At 33.2% G+C, this 20,287-nt stretch overlaps 1 protein-coding gene and 1 long non-coding RNA gene across 2 annotated transcripts; one reads left to right on the top strand and one right to left on the bottom strand.

The window, feature by feature from the left end:
* Positions 1 to 7,197: 7,197 nt before the first annotated feature.
* LOC140178538 (secreted RxLR effector protein 161-like) lies at positions 7,198 to 7,644 on the top strand. Its single transcript, XM_072215714.1, has one exon. It carries the CDS (start codon positions 7,198 to 7,200, stop codon positions 7,642 to 7,644), a length of 447 nt encoding a protein of 148 aa, XP_072071815.1.
* A 3,027-nt stretch (positions 7,645 to 10,671) lies between these two features.
* Positions 10,672 to 13,632, bottom strand: LOC140178277 (uncharacterized). Its single transcript, XR_011870820.1, has 4 exons — positions 13,468 to 13,632; positions 13,322 to 13,375; positions 13,088 to 13,244; positions 10,672 to 10,950 (listed from the first exon to the last, which is right to left on the bottom strand). It is a non-coding gene; the product is annotated as an uncharacterized lncRNA (long non-coding RNA).
* Positions 13,633 to 20,287: the final 6,655 nt, after the last annotated feature.

The raw sequence follows: 20,287 nt of genomic DNA, 5'->3' as shown, positions 1-20,287 counted from the left end.
CGTGCTTTAGATCTAACCTGCGACGGCGAGGGCTTCATTGGCAGCGGTGGCGGCGAGCTCGGTGGCAGCAACAGTGACCTCTCCCTCTCGGTGCTACTGCTTTCTCACTCTCCTCGGTTCCAACCTCCTGGCGGCATCACCACGGCGGCGACAGTGGCAGTGACGCCCACCGGCGCCACCTCCCTTCCTTCCTCTTCTCTTTCCCCTCTGGTCCTCCCCCTCTGATCTCTCTTTCTTTGTTTGTTTCTTTCTTTCTTTGGCAGCAGCTGCTGCTGCGCATTGAGTTGGGGGAAGGGAAAGTGTATCACTGCTATTGGGTTTTGGGAAACCGGGTAATGGGTTAGGATTTTTGAGAAAATTAGGACTAGGGGCATTTTAGTAATTTCAAATAAAATTGTGGATAATATAGTAATTGAAACCCAATTTAAATCCAACACTAATTGTATATAGAAAATACTATTTGTTCATCAATTTTACAAATTATTTTCAATAAAATGTCCAAATCAAATAGTTGGAAATAATATAATTAATTTCTTTATTTTCCAAAATATTAGTATTAATATTTTAAAATATTCATTATTTAGTCCAAATCATATAAAAATTCTTATTATTTCACAACTATCGACTTTACAATTTAAATATATAAAATAACTCAGTAATTGTAGAATTAGATAAAATCTTAATTTAAATAGTCCAAACTCATTATTTTTGGAATTCTAGAACTTTAAGTTGTAAATAGAAAAATAATCCATAATTATAGAGTTTGGATGAAAATCTTAATTTATTTCAAATCCAATTAATCAAAACTACCTTTAATTACCTTCAATGAGATAATTTATGAAATTAAAACTGTAAATAGATATATGGTTTGAAATTAGTTCAAAATAAGACCTTTCCAAAAGTCTTGGGTCTTACAAACAACAAAAAAAAACATCTAGAAGATTGTAATATGTCAATAGAGATTCAGATCAAGCAAATAGATCAATATCTAAATCAATCTTAAACTTGAACATGAGTAACAGTTTCCAAGTATTTTGAATACATATCACTTACTTATAAAGGCAGTGACGAAGACTGGGCAAGCAGAGAGCAGAGTAGCAATGGCGATGAAAGGTGACTTGCGGCAATTGAGAACTCCTGAAACCCTCAAAATCTAAAACCCTAAAATTATAATTATACCTAGGTTGAATTATAATTCTCGTTCTTATAAAGTTTTGTCTTAATTCCTAGAAGAACTTTCTAGTATAAGTCTCATACCTCGATTCTTTTCTCCTCTTCAATTCCAATCATTTCTAAATATGTTATTCTCTAATATTATAGTCAATTTCTCTTAGTTAATTTTATATGCCATGACAAACCATGAGGATTGCGAACGACCATGACAAACCTAGTGGCGATCTTGAGCACGACGGGAAGCGACGGTGAGACAGATCACAATGTGATAGAGGCTAGAGTTTTCAGAACCTTTCAAAGAAGAGCTGTGAGATAGACGGACGGTAGCAAAAGCACAACTAAGGATGATGAGCAGACAAGTGAGATGACGAACAGACGAGTGAGACGACGAACAGACGAGTGAGACAACAAAAATTTTGCATGCTTGCGATTGGGGAGAACGAAGAGGCGCATGACGACGTGGAGATTGGAAAAACAGCTGGGCTTTTGTTATTTCGTGCTTCGGTAGATGACTCGAGAGAAGGAATGATGAAAAGAAAAAAAAATTCACCAAGTGTCGTATGTGACTATGTGTATTTGGCATTCTTACACTAGGAAATATTTTTGAAGTGCACCCAAAACATAATAAATACATTAATCTTCAAAAGCACTCTCTTTGGAGAAAAAAGTGTATCCATAGATATTAAGATAAGGCTACGCTTTATAAGTGATCTTTATAATATCTAAGGAGGCACTTTTCAAGTGATACCACAACTGTACTTCCTATTCTCCTATAAAATGGTAACACGCAGAAAAGCGTAGCCTATTATATAAATAGGCTATGCTTTTCAAATGTAGTTTAAAAAAGTGTGGCAGAATGGGTGATTTTCTTGTAGTGATATGTTTAGTGAATGAGATTCATTCACTTGCATTAAAGTTATGTCGTAGGTTTTTTTCTTGCCTCTTGTTAGTTTGGTTGAATTAAGAATCAGGTTTTAATTAATTTGAGTAATGAGTTTTACTTATTCTTTCAAATTAGTTTTTGAATTAGTTTCAGCCTGTTAATGTAATAAGTTATCATTTTTATTAGAACGATGTTATTTTCTCTAAGCGCAATTGGAGTTTCCTTCTTTTGTCTGTCTGTGCAATAATATTCCAGGTTGGTTTTCTATCTCTGAAAATAATGAATTGTTTATATTTTATGTTAGACTTACTTTTTCCAAGATAGAGGTTTAGGATGAAAGTGGGAGAAGGTCGAGTAATGGCACCTTCTCGAAACCCTAGTTTGCTGGAAAATTGTGGAGTTATAAAGGAGTGCGCACTAGAACGGTTAGGAATTGAAGCTTCTCCTGAAGGGTATTTACAAATTTGATTAATTAATATTATTAATATTTTTGATATTATTATTAATATTATTATAAATATTAATAAACGGTTACTAACCATTTAGTACCATTTGGCTAAAGGGACACAACTCTTTAAGAATTGTGTATGTTCAAAATATTGTATCTATTGGTAATAGAAAAGATACAACCATTTGTGTACATAAATTATAATTGCTACGTGCAATATGTATAAATTAGTTCTTGTCCACTATTTCAAATACACAAGTACTAAGTATACATTTTACTTAATTATTAAGAGATTTTCTTTGTTCAAAAGAGTTGAAAATTTCTTACTAATTGCTAATTAAGAAATTCTTAGGTTTCATTGTATCCTGAGAGAGTATTGTCATCAATCCCATAGCAATTAAGTGAGGGGACAAATATCTCTTTAAAGAAAGCGATTTAATCTTGCCTTGAAACCATCTTCATATACCCAACAATTTTAGAGAAATATTACTTGAAGATGGCACAAGATTAGAACACCACGTTCAAAGTCATGAATTAAGAGTTTGTCAAGTTAGATCACTTTGATGGAACAAACTTCAACTGTTGAAAGGATAAGATGATGTTTTTTCTTTCAGTTCTCAATCTAGCATATGTGATTGACCCAAAGACTACACTAATTGCCAATACCGCTGAAAATTCTACACTGGAAGAGAAAGAAAAGATTGTTCAATTGAAGAAGAAATGTGATCAAGATACTTTTGCATGTCAAGGTCATATTCTCAATACTTTATCTGACCGACTCTATGATCTCTATATGTCAATTCAATCACCATTGGAGATTTAAAAATCTTTGGAAGAAAAGTACAATACTGAATGATAAGGAACATATAAGTTTATTATGATGAAATATTTTGAATTTATTATAAATGATACTATGCCTGCTATGGATCAAATTCATGAATTACAAAATCCTTGTAAGTAGACTTTGTGATCTACAAGTTGTGATCCCTGAATCATTACAAGTTGGAGCAATTATTTCAAAATTGCCTTCACCTTAGAATAGTTATAGGAAGAAACTTTTCCATCTTGGTGAGGACTTCACAATTGAGAAATTACTAAGGCATATACGTATAGAGGAGAAAATTCAAAAATGTGATGCTGTGTATCTTTCTTAAAGTTCTAAAGAATCATATTGGTGAAAACAACATCAATAATAAGAAAAGAAAGTTCTCTAAAGATTCAAAGCAAGATAAGAAGAGACAAAGAGAGTGTTATCATTGTCACAAGAAAGGATACTACATCAAAGAATGTAGACTTATGAAAAAGGAAGCACCAAAGACCAATTTAGTGGAAGAGAAGGATCTAATTGCTATGGTTGCAGAAAAAAAAATACAAAATATGTATATTGGCATGGTTACAGAAGTCAACATAGCAAGACAAGGAAAATCACTTGAGTGATGGTTAGATTCAGGGGCTACTATTCACGTTTACAATGATCGCAACCAATTCAAAATATATGAAGAAGTGAACAATAGAGAAATCTTGATGGGCAATGACAACTCAGCCATAGTTTGTAGTCAAGGAATTGCGGAATTAAATTTTACATCTGGAAAAAAAATAAGTTTAATAAATGTACTTCATGTTCTGAATTTGAGAAAAAAATTAGTTTCTTTTAGTCTCTTGTATAAGAAAGGATTCAAAGTTGTAATGAAATCCGATAAAGTGATCTTGCTTAAGAGTGATATATTCATAGAAAAATGATATTGTACTGAAGGTATGTTTAAACTTAGTATTAATAAAGTGAGTATTTTTTTGTATGTTGTTGATTCTTGTGATTTATGGCATAGTAGATCAGCACACTTAAATTACAAATCAATTGAATATATGCATAAAAATAACTATATTGATCTTAGTAATAAGAATTTTAATAGAAAATGTGATATTTGCATACAATCCAAAATTACTAAGAAGCCTTTTCCTAAAGTTGAAAGAAATACACATTTATTAGAAATGATTCATAGTGATATTTGTGAATTAAATGACAATATTACTAGAGAAATAAAAAAGATATTTTATAACTTTTATCGATAATCGTTCTAGATTTACTTATGTGTATTTTCTTAGAAATAAAGATGAAACTTTTGAAATGTTTAAGAAATATAAAATGGAAGTAGAAAATATGCATGATAAAACATAAAAGTTCTTCATAGTGATCGAGGTGGAGAATATTTTTCTAATGAATTTGATAACTTTTGTGAATTACATGGTATTGTGCATGAATCTTCTGCTCCATATACTTCGCAACAAAATGGTTTAGCGGAAAGGAAAAAAACGTACCTTAATGGATATGGTTAATTCAATATTACTAAATACAAAATTGCCTTACAATTTGTGGGGTGAAGCATTATTGACATCATATTATATCCATAATAGGATACCATCAAGACATAAAAAAGTTTCTCGTTATGAAATTTGGAGAAAATCTAATTTGAATTATCTAAAAGTGTGGGGGTGTTTAGCCTTTTATTGAGTTCCTGATTAAAAGAGAACCAAATTAGGGCCAAGAGCCATAAAAGGCACTATCATAGGATATGCTCAAAATTTTAAAGCATATAGAATATTAGACCTAGTGCCTAATGTAGTTGTTGAATCAAGAGAGGTAGAATTTATTAAAAATAAATTTATCAATGATTCAACTTCTAGTTTAGAATATCCCCAAAATGATACTAACATTTCATAAGAAATAAATAATCAAAATAATAAACTTCTAAGTGACAAAAAATTAATTGAACCAAGGAAGAGTTTGAGAGTGAGAAAAGGAAAGGACTTGGGTCCAGATTTTATTTCTTCTTAGGTTATCACCTTTTTGGTAGAAGGAACTAGGAATTCTATGACAAATAAGATTTCTATTATGATGAACATAGAGGGTGATCCTCAAACATTCAAAGATTAGGGCTTCAAGGGATTCTGCCTTTTGGAAAGATGCAATAAATGATGAAATGGACTCAATATTATCAAACAATACTTGGGTCTAGACTGATTTACCTCTAGGATCAAAGCCTATAGGATGTAAGCAGGTATTTAGAAGAAAGTATAACAGTGATGGTTCATTACAAACGTTTAAAGAAAGGTTAGTGGCCAAGGGGTTTAGACAACAAGAAGGTCTAGACTATTTTGATACCTACATACCAGTGGCAAGAATGACTTCTATTAGGATTCTTATAGCATTATCATCCATTCACAAACTTCATATACATCAAATGGATGTTAAACGGATTTTCTAAATGGAGATCTTAATGAAGAAATTTATATGGAGCAACCGGAATGTAAGGTCGCACATCGGTTGGGGAGGGGAACGAAGCATGCCATATAAGGGTGTGGATACCTCTCCCTAGCATGACGCGTTTTGACGAGTGACTATGGGAGGCTTCGGCTATCATCCCTATCGTCAAAGGCAAAACCATGAGGCCTTGTGTGCAAAAGCGGACAATATCGTTCTAGCGGGTGGTCTGGGCTGTTACACGGAAGGCTATGTGCTACCCGGAAATAAAAAGAAAGTTTGCAAATTAATTAAATCTTTATATGGCATAAAACAAGCGCCTAAATAATGGCATGAAAAGTTTGATTCAGTGGTGTTATCAAATGTCTTCTCACATAATAATGCAGATAAATGTATTTACTCAAAATTTACTAAAGATTATGGAGTAATCATTTATCTATATGTTGATGATATGTTAATAATCGGAACAAATTTAGAAGAAATTCGTGTAACGAAGGAGTATCTAATTTCTAACTTTAAGATGAAGGATTTAAATGAAGTTGATACATTATTAGGCATAAAGGTGCATAATAATGAAGTTGGCTTTACTTTAAGTCAATCTCATTATATCAAAATGTATTGAAAAAGTTTGATCATATCACAATTAAAGAATCCAATACACCCTATGATTAGTTCCAGAAATTTTATAAGAGGGGGGCCAAATTAAATATAAAATAAATTAAAGTATAACATAACAAAAAGTCATCAAAATATAATTTATAGTAGATAGGTTAAAATTAATAATTATATTATATAAAAATTAACATTCAACTACATACTTTAGAATTTTGGTATTTTTAAATTTGTTATGCGATATTTCATATAACTAAAATTATCAATTTACCATCTGAAATAAAATTCGAAGCATTCTTTTTTTCAACATATACAATCATATAATCTGCTAAAAGTTCATCTTCCATCTTGTTTTAAAGTATTGTTTTAATAATTTTTATTATTTAAAAAATCTATTCAATTGTTACTATTATCATATATAGAAAGAGTCAAAACAAATTTTTTTAATTGTTACTTTTTACTTAATTCAAACCTATATTTTTCAATAATTTTTCAATTATTTATATATTTATACGTTTTTATTATTTTTTAACATATTTATTAATTGCTACTAATATATTATAATACATATTATAATTTATACATATTAAGTGATGTAAATTTTTTTAATGTATAATATACAAAAATATATTTAATCTATAATATATATGTATATATATATATATATATTAATTATATAATAATAATAAATTAATAGTACTAATTTTTTGTATTAGTACTAATTTTTTTAGAAAAAATTGGGAGGGGGGGGACCATGGCCACCTTAGGCCCCCCCTTAAATCCGTCGTTGCTTATAATCCTAATTTTAAATTAGAAGAAAACATGGGAAGACCTATAGCACAATTAGAATATGCTAGTGCTATAGGAAGTTTAATGTATGCAATGCATTGTACTAGACCTGATATAACATTTGTTGTATGCAAATTATCAAAGTTTACAGGAAAGCCTAGCAATCAACATTGGAAAGCTATAACAAGAGTTCTTGATTATCTCAAGAAAACTATAAACTTAGGATTACATTATAGTGATTATCCCGTAGTTTTAGAAGGTTATTTCGACGCAAATTGGATTACAAATCTTAGTGATAACAACTCCACTTCAGGATGGATTTTCACCATATGTGGTGGAGCGATAAGTTGGGCCTCAAAGAAACAAGCATGTATTACACATTCTACTATGGAGGCTGAGTTTGTAGCTTTATCAACCGCAGGTAAAGAAGCAGAATGGTTAAGAAATTTGTTATATGATATAAAGCTGTGGTCACAGTAGACGATAGCCATTTCAATCTTCTGTGATAGCGAATCAACCATGTCTTGAGTATATAATAAGGTTTATAATGGAAAGTCTAGACATATAAGTTTGAGACATGAGTTTGCGAGGCAACTAATAGATGATGGTGTAATTACCATCACTTATGTAAGATCTCAAGGAAATTTAGCAGACCCTTTTGACTAAAGATTTGTTAAGGGATAAAATCAAAGAGACTACTGCTAAAATGGGATTAAAACCTATTATTGTTAAATGATGAGAATCTAACCTTATTCTAGTAGACCACTAGTTTCAAGGTTTAATGGGTAATAACAAGTTATTTAGCAATTGGAGTACTAATAAGGTATAGGATTTAGTGCTATTTACAATAAATTAGGAAGGTGAGTTAAAACTCTTAATGGAATGATAATATTATTTATCAAAAGATTCCACCATATGAATATAGGAGTGGTGCCGCTCTAATCAAGAATTTTAGAGATTTTATTCTCGTAAATATTCATGAAATCAGGATGATCACAAGGCCATATAAGTGCTTAAAATTATAAACTCTTGAACTTAGAGGGTATAAGTAATGTGTGTGATTTTTGGTACTAGCATATAGAGTATAGGTTTAATCGATTAGACACCTATTACTTCGTTAGAACTTTAAAATTTATACTAAAAGAATGTTTAATCTTAGTGACACATTCTTTATGCATATACTTGTATGCTTTAAATTTTGTAAATAGTGGAGGATTAAAAAGTATTTACAAATTTGATTAATTAATATTATTAATATTATTAATATTATTATTAATATTAATAAACGGTTACTAACCGTTTAGTACCATTTGGTTAAAGGAACACAACTCTTTAAGAATTGTGTATGTTCAAAATATTGTATCTATTAGCAATAGAAAAGACACAATCATTTGTGTACATAAATTATAATTGCTATGTGCAATATGTATAAATAAGTCATTGTCTACTATTTTAAATACACAAGTACTAAGTGTACATTTTATTTAATTATTAAGATATTTTCTCTGTTCAAGAGAGTTGAGAATTTCTTACTAATTGCTAATTAAAAAATTTTAGGTTTCATTGTTGTCATATCAATCTTATTGCAACTAAATGAGAGGACAAATATCCCTCTTAAAAAAAAACAATCTACTCATTCCTTAAAATCATTTTCATAGACCCAACATCTCCTCACCATGCACATGGTCTCGTCGTTGCTGGTTCTTGCCTTCAATGCACCGTCTCTAGTCCGCACCTTCACTGGTCCTTGCCATCGTTGGGTCTTCTCCTTGCATCTCTGATACAGAAAAATTTAATTTCACGTATTAAATACCGGCAAGTGCACCGGGTCGTATCAAGTAATAAAACTCACAAGAGTGAGGTTGATCCCACGAGGATTAAAGGATTAAACAATCAATAGTAAGTTGGTTATTCTAGTTAGACGAACATAGTTGGATGATAGGTAGCAGAAAATGTAAATAACTTGAGAGCAAAAGAAAGCGATAAAGAATAGGAAAAGTAAATGGCAAGAATATTAAGTGCAAGAAAATAAAGTGCTGGAAAATTTAAAGAGCAAGAAAAGTAAAATGCAAGAAATAAAAGTGCAAGGAAATAAAATGCAAAAAGTAAATGATGGAAATTAAAGCTGGAAAACATAAGGGATTGGAGATGTTGATTCCTTTTGTCTTAACATAATCAATTGCCGATTCCTTGATCTAATTGTTCATGAGAAGAGGTTGAGTTTCAATTTCTAATGCATAAGCCACACAACCCTTAGGATCTCAATTCAAAGAGGTTATATGTCACGTACCAACTAAGAATGTGATGATCAAAAGAGTTATGAGGGAGAAGCTTCAATCTGAATCCTATGATCCCTTTTTCAAGGCTCACATAGAGATTCAAGTAGATCCAAATCCCCTTCCGGTAGTGAATGGATCTATGAAGCACAAAAGCTTTCCCTTAGCTACAACAAGTGGATTGATTTCTAATCTCACACTACATAAATCCAAAGATCCCAATATTAGAGCGGTTACATGTCACATATCAATCTCTAAATCAAGATCAACTTCATTATGCCAAGGGAGCTCAAACTGAACCATATGATCCCTCTTCCGAGGCTCACAATAGGATTCTAATAGATGCAAGGATCTTTGAAGAACAAAACTCTCGCAAGAATTCTAATAGATATCCAAGTATGAATATAGAATGAAGAAGAAGTAAACATCAATTCAATCAAAATTGAAACAGAGCTCCTTTCCCAAATAAGCGGGTTTAGTTGATCATTGCTCTAAAAAAACCTCAAAAGAAAATTAAATGCATGAAAGTAAAAATGAAAATTAAAGATTCATAACTAAAATAAAAAATAAAGATTCATAACTAAAATGTGTACAAAGTAAAAAAGGAAGTGGAAGAGAAGAAGAGTGTGTGAGGGGAGGGGTCCGAAGACCCACTCCCAGAGGAATGTGCCAATTCACAAAATTCTGAATTGCTCTCCCACCCAATGTGTATCTCCCCTGTGAAGTGTGAAACTAAGACCTATTTATAATCTAGCCTAAATTACAAATTGAAATAAAATTGAAAACAAATTATAATCAAATAAAAATTAGCTAATTCTATATGATTCTTGTGGCCTTCATTGGTTGACAATTGTAGGCTTGCTTGCTTGAACTTTGAAGTGGACTTGAGAGAGAAGTGAATCAAATTGAGGTCCAGGGTGACTTGGCGTTAGCACTGGCGTTAGTTGGCTAACGTTGCCACTAACGCCATAAATCCTTCCTGTAACACCCTACAACACAGTGTTTTACGCTTAAGTCGTAGAACAGAGGTAGTGTGGTATAACAGACCTCTAAACAGTAAAGATATACATATAATACTGAAAGAAATAATATACTAGGAGCCTTGAAACAAAACGGGTAAACAAAATCGCAAAATAAAAAGCGCAACGCTCAAGGAATAGGATTACTTGCATGCTAAGAGACCTAATAGGAACATGATAAAGATAAGCAGAAGGATAAAGGAAAGCCAAGGTAACAGCATAACTAGCCCCTGACTCAGCCTGCGAAGCTAAGGCTGGCCGGAGGATATATATATACATATAAACATACTTAAGTATCCCCAAAATACACCAAAACATCAAAGTAAACTCCTATCTCTCCCTAATCCTCTAAGAGGAGCAGCATACACAAGTTACTTGGAGAGTAAGCTAAACAAATATATACATATATACAACCAAAAACCAAAATACACCCAAGGACTACTTCGCTTCCCAAGATCCAGACGTCTAGCGAGGAGCCTCTCGACCTGCATCTGAAAAACAACAATACAATATGGAATGAGAACCGGAGGTTCTCAGCATGGTAAAAGTGCCACGCGCATAAGAAATACGGTCCTGGGAATGCCATAGGCAATCCTAGAACTCCGTTATTCAATTATCCAACTTAAGTACTAAACAGAAGCCATAAACAGGGGTAGGTATTCTAAATCTGCCTAACTTACTCAAGTTCAAGCTTAACCTAACACCAAACCATTTCCTCTGTTTCCTCCATCCTCTCATCATTCAGAATGTAACAGAAACAAGCAACCAAACAAGTTCACGCACAAGTAATGATCAAATAGTACAAATAGCAAGTATAACAAATAGCAGGTAATATATATCAATTAGGCATACCCAAAAAAATGCATAGCAATCAATACAAACAAATGCATATGATGCATGCCTGTCCTATGGCTGATGGGGCCCATCTGTCGGTTATCCAGCCAACCCGACAAGTCCGAAAACCTTAGACTGTCCCCCGTCGCGCATCCCCAAGAGTCTATGCATAGAGTTCACATTCATATTTCATAAAATCACTCAATGGGGGCTATCCATACCCGGAAATTTATACGTGCCTGGTCACCCTTACGACGTAGGGTCAACTGAGTATCGAGATTCAACCTGGAACACGTGATGGCGAGCCACGGCTCTTACCCAGGGAACTCGTATCTCAGATAGCATTATTCATAAGCCATTTCATAGTCATAATCATTATTTAATCATTCATCAAGCCATGGCATATTAACTCCTTTTATTAACAACCTCCCTTTCACATTTTTCATCGTCATTCCCTTATAATTCAACTTGATTACCCTTTCCGGGTCCTGACCAAACTTTTTATCAAACTCTTCTCATCCTTCTTAATATCGAATAATCTTAAAATCAACCCAACTCTAACATTAAATCAATCACATCACACGAGGATTGAACTTTAACTTCTCGAACTCATGACTATCACTAAGACATCCTCGACACTCTATTTTCTTTTCTGTTTCTAATATAGCAAATGAACTCGGAATTGCACAAACTTTATGTCCAGGCGTTCATATTGAAATAAGCTTTCTAAAAAACTAAATATCATAATTTTCTGATTTTTCTAGCCTCAGGAATAAAGGAAAAACCGTGACTACTCTGCAGTGCATAAAACCAGAAAAACAACAGCATGTGATATTCAAAATTCAATATAAAATCCAAGTTAAATCCAATGACTTTGAAAATTAATGTAGTTAAAATTTACTCATCCAGGTTTCTTTCTCAATTGGTTCTGAGTCAATACCATTTTTAATGAAAAAGTTACATTACCTGGAAGTTAAGTAAAAATGAGACAAAATCTGTTTTAAAAACCAACAAGCTTAGTACCTTTCAGTTGGAATAACTTTTATTACAAAACTCCAATTAAGCTAAATTTTGATTTGAGAACCCCTAGCTCATCTAAAAACAAGTGTGTCTTGGTTACAACCCAATTTCTATTTAATTCTAAGAGTTACAAGCATTGGAAGTTGATGCATAGCTTGCTGAAATCTGTTTCTTTTTAGTTTTGACCACCAATATTTAAAAATTCACAGCTCCCAATCCTCAACTCTTAAAATTCTGAAATTTTAGAGAACTAAAGCAAGTTAATCAAATTTTATAACAAAATTGGTTTCGCTCCAAAATTCAACTCGTAAAAGTCGCAGCAAGACAAACAATTTGCTGCCTATTTGATCTTTTCTGCTGCTGGACAGATTTAACAACCTAACTTTAAAAATTTGCCATAAATTGTATATTTAACAAAAAGGTCCCAAAATTTCCAGTTTAGTTCCTTATATTCCCAAGTTTAGCCCAAACTTGGTCTCATGCAATTTCGATCATTACATAATTAGTTACAGCATATACAATACCACCACAACACAACTCTACATCCTTATTAACAAACACCAATTCTAATCCATCATAAATAAATATAAGAGCACACCATTAATAGCTTTCACACCTCATAATTCTAATATATAAATTCACTAACAAATCTATTCTAACAACATTACAAGGCTAATCATTAAATACAACAAACAATCCAACTTATTCTATGGTTCCTCTAACCTAAGTTTTCACAACACCGTAAATATTAAACGTGCGAAACTTAAACCATACCTTGGCCGATCACTTAATTCACCCAAGGCAGCTTCTCAACATAAAATCACAGCCCCTCCAAGCTCAATCAAACAGCCCCAAAGCAAGCCTTGTCACCAACAAAGCTCCAAGTAATCCAAATTCAAGTTCAATGCATAAACACCCTCTTAAACTACACCTAATACACATATATATGTTCCAATTCAGTTCTCTATTACCAAAAATAAGATTGAGCTAGGGTTAGGGTGTTCTTACCATACCCATATGCTCAATAGCTTGAGCCCACAAGTTCCGGAATCTAACTTGAACCTAGAACACAAAAATTGGACAAGATTCACTATAGGTTTTCAAGTTTACCAAAGAAAGAGGGATAGAGATTCTGAACTCAATAGAAGGCTTACCAGAGAAATTGTTTGGATAGAAAGGTAGAGCTCGACACGCTGAGCGCGTGGCCGCGAACGGTGCGGCAATCGGAGCCCGGATGAGGAAGTTATGGTAGTTGGAAGGAATGGTGAGGGTTAGATTTCTTCTCTTCTCCCCTTGCTGTGTTTTTCGTTGCTGTGGTGAAATGGAGAAGATGAAGCTGCTGCTTCATTTATGTTAGGGGCCCGGTTGAACCCATGGGTCCGGTTTGGGCCCCGGTTCAACCGGTTCGGTCCTTCTGGTCCGATTTTGGGCCAAATTATCGAAATTGGTATCAAAATTCTCGTTTCGATGAGCTCTATCCTATTTTGATATTAGTTTTGTATTTTTAACTTTCCTAATTAAAATTCAATTTACTAACTAATAATTTACCGATTTTAGTGGGGTTTACACTTCCTTAGCCAACGTTATCCCTGGCGTTAGTGTGGCTAACGCTAGGACTTGCTCTCCAGTTGGTATTTTTGGGCTTAAAGATGCCTATTGTTTGTTCTTCAATTTTATGCCCACTATAGACTATTATACATCGTTGGAAAGCTCTGAATGTCAGCTTTCTAACGTAACTAGAAGCATCTCAATCCGACCTCTGTAGCCCATGTTATACTCCTTCGAAGGGGACAAGATCAGCCTGCTAGGGTCGCTGGCGTTATTGGCAGCATTATTGCTGGCGTTGACAGTATTAATGGCGTTAACAACGCCAGATTCTAAAACTCAAACTTAATGTCCACCCCATACAATTATATATCGTTGAAAAGTCCTGGATGTCTACTTTCCATTGCCTTTGGAAGAGCATCATTTAGAGTTCTACATCTCTAGTTATATGCCATGGAAGGTGAAGAGGTCAGCTGGCCTTATTATAGGTTGATACTATGTTCATCTTTGCATTTTCGGGGCAAGCTTTCTCCTTCAAATTTAGTATCCACCATGTAGTGCCATATATGCTTGGAAAGCTCTAGATTCCTACTTTCCAATGCCATTGAAATCACCTCATTTGGAGCTTTGTAGCTCAAGTTATTTTATGTTTGAAGAAGACACAGTTAAGCTGCCAAGTGCTAGCGTTAGCGATGGCGTTAGTGTGGCTAACGCTGCCACTAATGCCACAAGTCTTCCCTTGGCCTGACGTTATCGCTGGCGTTAGTTGGCTAACGCTGCCACTAACGCCACAAGTCCTTGCTCCAGCGTTGTCACTGGCGTTAGTGTGCTAATGTTGCGTTGCCTTGCCCTTGATGCTGGCGTTAATGTGGGCGTTAGTGTGCTAACGCCACAGCTTCCTTGCTTTCCTCTGCTTCTTCTTTTCTTTGCTTCACCTTTTAAGCTCTTTTCTTCTTTCATACTTGTTTTGTGCTTTTTACTTCTTTTTTCACCAATTTCTACGAATTCAAATCAAATTAAAGAATTGAAAGTAATTTATGATTTAAACACAAAAGTATTCAATAATTAAGTATGATTAGTGAAAATTAAAGGAGAAAAAACATAAAAAAACATAATATAATGTGCAGTCATCAATCTCCGTCTTAGATTCTCGCCGTCACAGAGTCGCAACTCCTTGCCATTGCATTGTAGGATTTGTTTTCCCTTTAGAGTCACGTACTCATATCATCAAGTTTATTGAATCATGGACTTGATTTATCATTTTTGAAATAACTTGCAAATTTATCATATTTATTTATTTATTTTTGCTTAGATTATAGTTTTTGATGTGGCGGGGTCGTTAACTAATAATGATATAGTAATACAATGGGTTAACTAATAATGATAGTAATATAATGGGTTAATTACTAATTCAGTATTTAAAAAATTTAGTCAGCTGACAAAAAAATTTTTAAAAGATGTTATAGATAAAATAGTTTATGAATAATTTGAAAATGCAAGAAAACTAATTAATAAATATTATTTTTTTGTAAATAATAAAAAAATTTTCGTATTTAACAAATAAATTATCTATTTAATCTGAATTTTTATGGCAACATATATTTGAATAAATATTTTAAAAATATAAAAAAATTCAAAATAAAATATGATTTTTAAAATTTTCTTTCTATTTTTTAAAAAAATATAATCATTAATAATAAAAAAGAATAAAAATACACTTGAGAATATAAACAAAGAAAAAGCGAGTGAGAATAATTTATTTTTTTTAATATTATTTATCTATACGGTAATAATAGAGAAATAATAAAAAATTAGTCTAAATAATTTAAATTTATTTTATTTAATATAATAATTAATAAATATTAAATAAGATAAATTTAAGTTAGTTGAACTTTTTTTTTATTGCGTTTCAAATATTATTGACTGTCTTATTATCTTCCTACGCCCTTAAGTGATGCCATCAACTTGCACGGTCAAAAATTAATATGATAGTAATATAATTTAGTAAATTTACTATTTCTAAAGAAAAATAGTTCATAATCAGTTCCACCACGGCACCGGTACAATAAAAAATTAATAATGATAATAATAAGATAAATTCTAGCATACTTTATGTTTGATTATAATAATTATGTAAATATTGTGAAAATTTAAATAATATTTTTTAAAATATTATCATAACTGTAATTACTATAGACTATAGTATAGCATACTAAAATGCACCTATTAATAATATGTGCTCAACAGATTTGTTTCTATATAAGCTCAATGGATTTACTCCTATACTATATAAGCCAATCCGACCTGGTTCAGTGGCCAACATGGGTCATGTCCAGTTGCGCACATAGAAAATAGATTCTCTCAATTGTTAAAAAAAAAAAAATTGAGAGTGTAAAGTATAATTTTTAATTTTTTATTATTTTTTATATTTATTTTTAGTCTTACTTATAAAATTAATAGTAAAAGATCGTACTTTACTCCTTCAATTGTTAAAAAAATTGAGAAAATTTATTTCCGTCAAGGTTTTAAGAACCGGACCGGTCATCAAACCGTTTTAGTCATTGGTTTATTGGTTTATCGGTCCAACCAGTCTAACTGGTGGTTCAACCTGAAAAATCGTTTTAGAATAAAATTATAAATAAATTATAAATAAATATCCTAAAATATAATTATAGTCTAATATAAATCTTAAAATATCTTTAAAATTAAAAATACTACCTAAAATATCACCAACCAAATTTATATGATCTTATCAAAATAAGAATTTTCAAAAGTTAAATAGTAAAAAAATACCTAAATATTAAATATCAACATGAAGTTGTCCTTAATATACAACTATACATTACATTATGGAGTAAAAAAGAAATTTAATAACAAATTGAAAACGAGAAAAACATAAAAAGTACTACTAATACGGTAAGCAATAATAATAATAATAATAATAATAATAATAATAGAAAGAAAATGCTTAGGTTGTAAATACTAAATATACAAATCTAAAAACCAAGCCTTATATAAAATGCATGGCTCTACTTTTTTCGGTTTGCCATGTACGTTAAATATATGATCCATACATATGCACAAGAACTATTCAACAGTGGCTGCAGCAATTGTAAAAGCAATACCAAACTATTAGCATATCAGCAAGAAAAATAGTGACTGAATTGAAGCTATTTATCAATTAAAAATCCCAGAAAAGCAAAAGAAACATAAAAGTTATTAAAAAAGGCAACTTCATCCGTGTTTACAAACATGTAAATGGACCAGAGCGAATTTGAAAGTAACAAAATTGAAGTAGGAGGGGATCGGTAGGCAAGTTATTATTCACATTAGTATTGTTATCAGCAAACATTATAAAATAGCAATAAGTAATCTCTAGTCACACTAAACTTGAAATTTTAACAGCAGCAAGTAATTCCTAATTACACTAAACCTGAAATTTCAACAAATAATACAAAACAGCAATAAGTAATCTCTAATCACACTGAGTCTAAAATTTCAACAGCAGCAAGTAATTCCTAAACAAAAATTTCAATAATGATTTGATTTTTATTTTTAGCAGCAATAAAAAAATTTCAACAAAAATTTCAGGAATTAAAAAAAGAGCAGCAGCACAAAATCAGCAAAAATTAGCAATTTCACATTAAAAATCAGCAAAAAGTGGCTATGGGGAGTGAAGACGGAGACATGAACAAGAACCAAAGAAGTGAAAGTAGTGACACTAACCTTCGACGGAGACATGGACGACGACCGGGGAGACGACGGCGAGTGGCAACACGGTGGCGAGATGCTCCAAGCCAACAAAACAGAGAAGCCACAGAGGATGAACAGAGGACAGGGGGAAGAAAGACGCTGAGCTACAAGAGAGGGCTTGGCCACGGATGGCACCAACAGCATGGACGGCGGCAGCACTGTGGCAGAACCATTGCAAGGAGAACCTAAGGTTTTGGTTTGGTGCTTTAACTTTGCTTCAGAGTTCAGAGGGATTCACAAATTGGGGGGGGGGGGATATTGGGGGAAAGGGGTGAGGCCGTGAGGGAGTAAAGGCAACGTTAGGCTTTTGATTTTTCCAAAAAAATCAAAACGGCGCCGTTTATCAAGAACCGGTCGATTACCGATTTGGTCCAACGGACCGGTTCTCGGCCGGTTCGACGGTTTTACAGCAGTTTACAAAGGGACGATTTTTAGAGGTGGATCGGACCGTTTTTGTCACCGGTTCCTGGTTAGACCAGTTCAACCGGCCGGTCCGATCCGATTTTCAGAACCATGATTTCCGCACACACGATCGAGTAGAGTCCCCTACCCTAATACCAGATTTGAGGACAAAGCTAGAAGCTCTTTGCTTTGGCGGATTCCACGTAGGCAGAGGTAGTAAACCTTCTACTATGCATAACTACCTCTATCGTAAAAAGAGCAATCGCTACACTACTTTATTTATTATTACTAGCGAGCTGCTTTTTTATTATTTTAAAAAAAATATTTTTATATTTTTAAATTATAAATTTAATGTCAAAAAATAAATTTAAAATAAGAAATTATTAATAAATAAAAATAAATTTTTTTTAAGTTATTTAATTTTTTAATATACAAAATAAATAAATTTAAATTAAATTAGGTATGATATTGTTTTTGATGTTACCTGAAACAGATTAATACAGTATACAGTATAGAGTAAAGTCAGCTAAGTGTGCTAAGAGTTAGTTATATGAGCTGGAGGTTAGTTAAAATCACTATACACTCGCTATCTGTCCATTAGGTTGCTATATATAGTTGGGTTTTGTAACTAACTAACTACTTGAACATTTCACTCATCTATTATAAAAAAAAATTCTCTCTCTTCTCTCTACTTCTCTTGTTGTTCTTTCACTCTCTTCTCTTTTCTACAGAGCCTAGTATCTTTCACAGATGATTAGGATCTGAACACAAGATACAAACTCCTTCTGGTGAGAATTCTGACGTCTTCCTCCTGAGTGGCAAACCGTCTAAGGTGTTGAGTGAGGATGGTGGGTGTTACCTATAAGGGACTCTATTGTCTAAGTAGCAAAGGATTTATGTAGGTTTTTGAGTTATGGGTTGAGAAATACTTGAATTTGGTGGATATTTATATAGTTGGAGTGATAGCTTTGTAAACACTTTTGTAACTTTTCCTCTTATTCTGGTGGGTGATTATTCTTCTCTTTTATCCAGGAATTGTTAAGATCTCATATTTAAATAGATGGAAGAATTTGTAGGTCTATTTAAGATTCTACATTCTAAGTCGGTCCTATGAGGTTGGATGAGTTAGTAGAGTGGATTTGGACTTTGTAGAATGGGCCTTATTCATTTTGAGTATGGCTTCGAGTTGTGGGATAGGGTATGAATAATGCTCCTGCTTGAGGCTGACCTCCTTCGAGTCAGACTCAAGCAAAGACAAGTTATCCTTGAATCTTTCTATTGTCATTTTATGCAAGTTAGTCTAGTTAGTGTCTCGACGTGATTTGAAGAGACAGGTTAGGAGACTCGACGTGATTTTAAAACTGATGTGACGTTTTCGTATTCTGTAACCGTTCGCGTGTCTTTTCGGTTACATTAGTAACCATACACAGTGTGATGACCATCCCAACATAATACCACGCTTAAGAAATGGCATTCCTATTAGAAAGGACATTACATGAACTTTCTTATTATTATCTATTTAATATGGACCTTTACGATGTTAACTCATTGACAGCTATAAGAAAAAGCCAATATATATTTTTTTCTACTCACAGTACAAAATATCTCTAATAAAATATATATTGACATAACTATTAATACCAAGGTTCTGAAAACTGGATCGGACTGGCCGGTTTGACCAGATTAACCTGGAACCAGTCATATGGCCGATCCGGTTGACCTCTAAAACCTCTTTACAAAAAATCGGTTAAAAACCGGTCGAACCGATAAACAGAACGAATTGGATGGGTTTTTTGAAACTCCGATTTTTTTTAAAATAGCCCAAAACAGCATCGTTTTTTGTGCCAAAAAAAACACAAACCCTCAACCCACTAACCTATCCCACCAAATCACTCAGCACTCAGCAGTTACCACGCCTCCCTCAACCCTACTTTCATTTTCCTCCAACGAGCAGAAGGACTCCACCATCCCTACTACAATCGACGCTGGCAGTGAGCCAGTGACCACCAGCGGTTGCCACCCTCGTGATTCGAAGTGTCTGTCAACGTCATCGTCGTCTGGCCTTTGGAAGAACACACACGACACACAACACAGTACAGCTATCAGCGGTGTTGTCGTCTTGAACTCTGAACTCTGAAGCTTCTAGCGTCGGCGTTGTCTAGTCGTCGGCTTGTCGCCCTGGTCGTTGGCTTCTGTCAACGTCGTCTTCGAGCATCTGTTCCGCCACCGTGAACCGCGGTGAGTTATTGGATTTTCAATTACTTTTTTATTTGG

This window comes from Arachis hypogaea, chromosome 14 (assembly GCF_003086295.3).
Source record: "Arachis hypogaea cultivar Tifrunner chromosome 14, arahy.Tifrunner.gnm2.J5K5, whole genome shotgun sequence".
Taxonomy (NCBI): Eukaryota; Viridiplantae; Streptophyta; class Magnoliopsida; order Fabales; family Fabaceae; genus Arachis; species Arachis hypogaea.
This window is presented reverse-complemented; position numbering and strand designations above follow the sequence as displayed.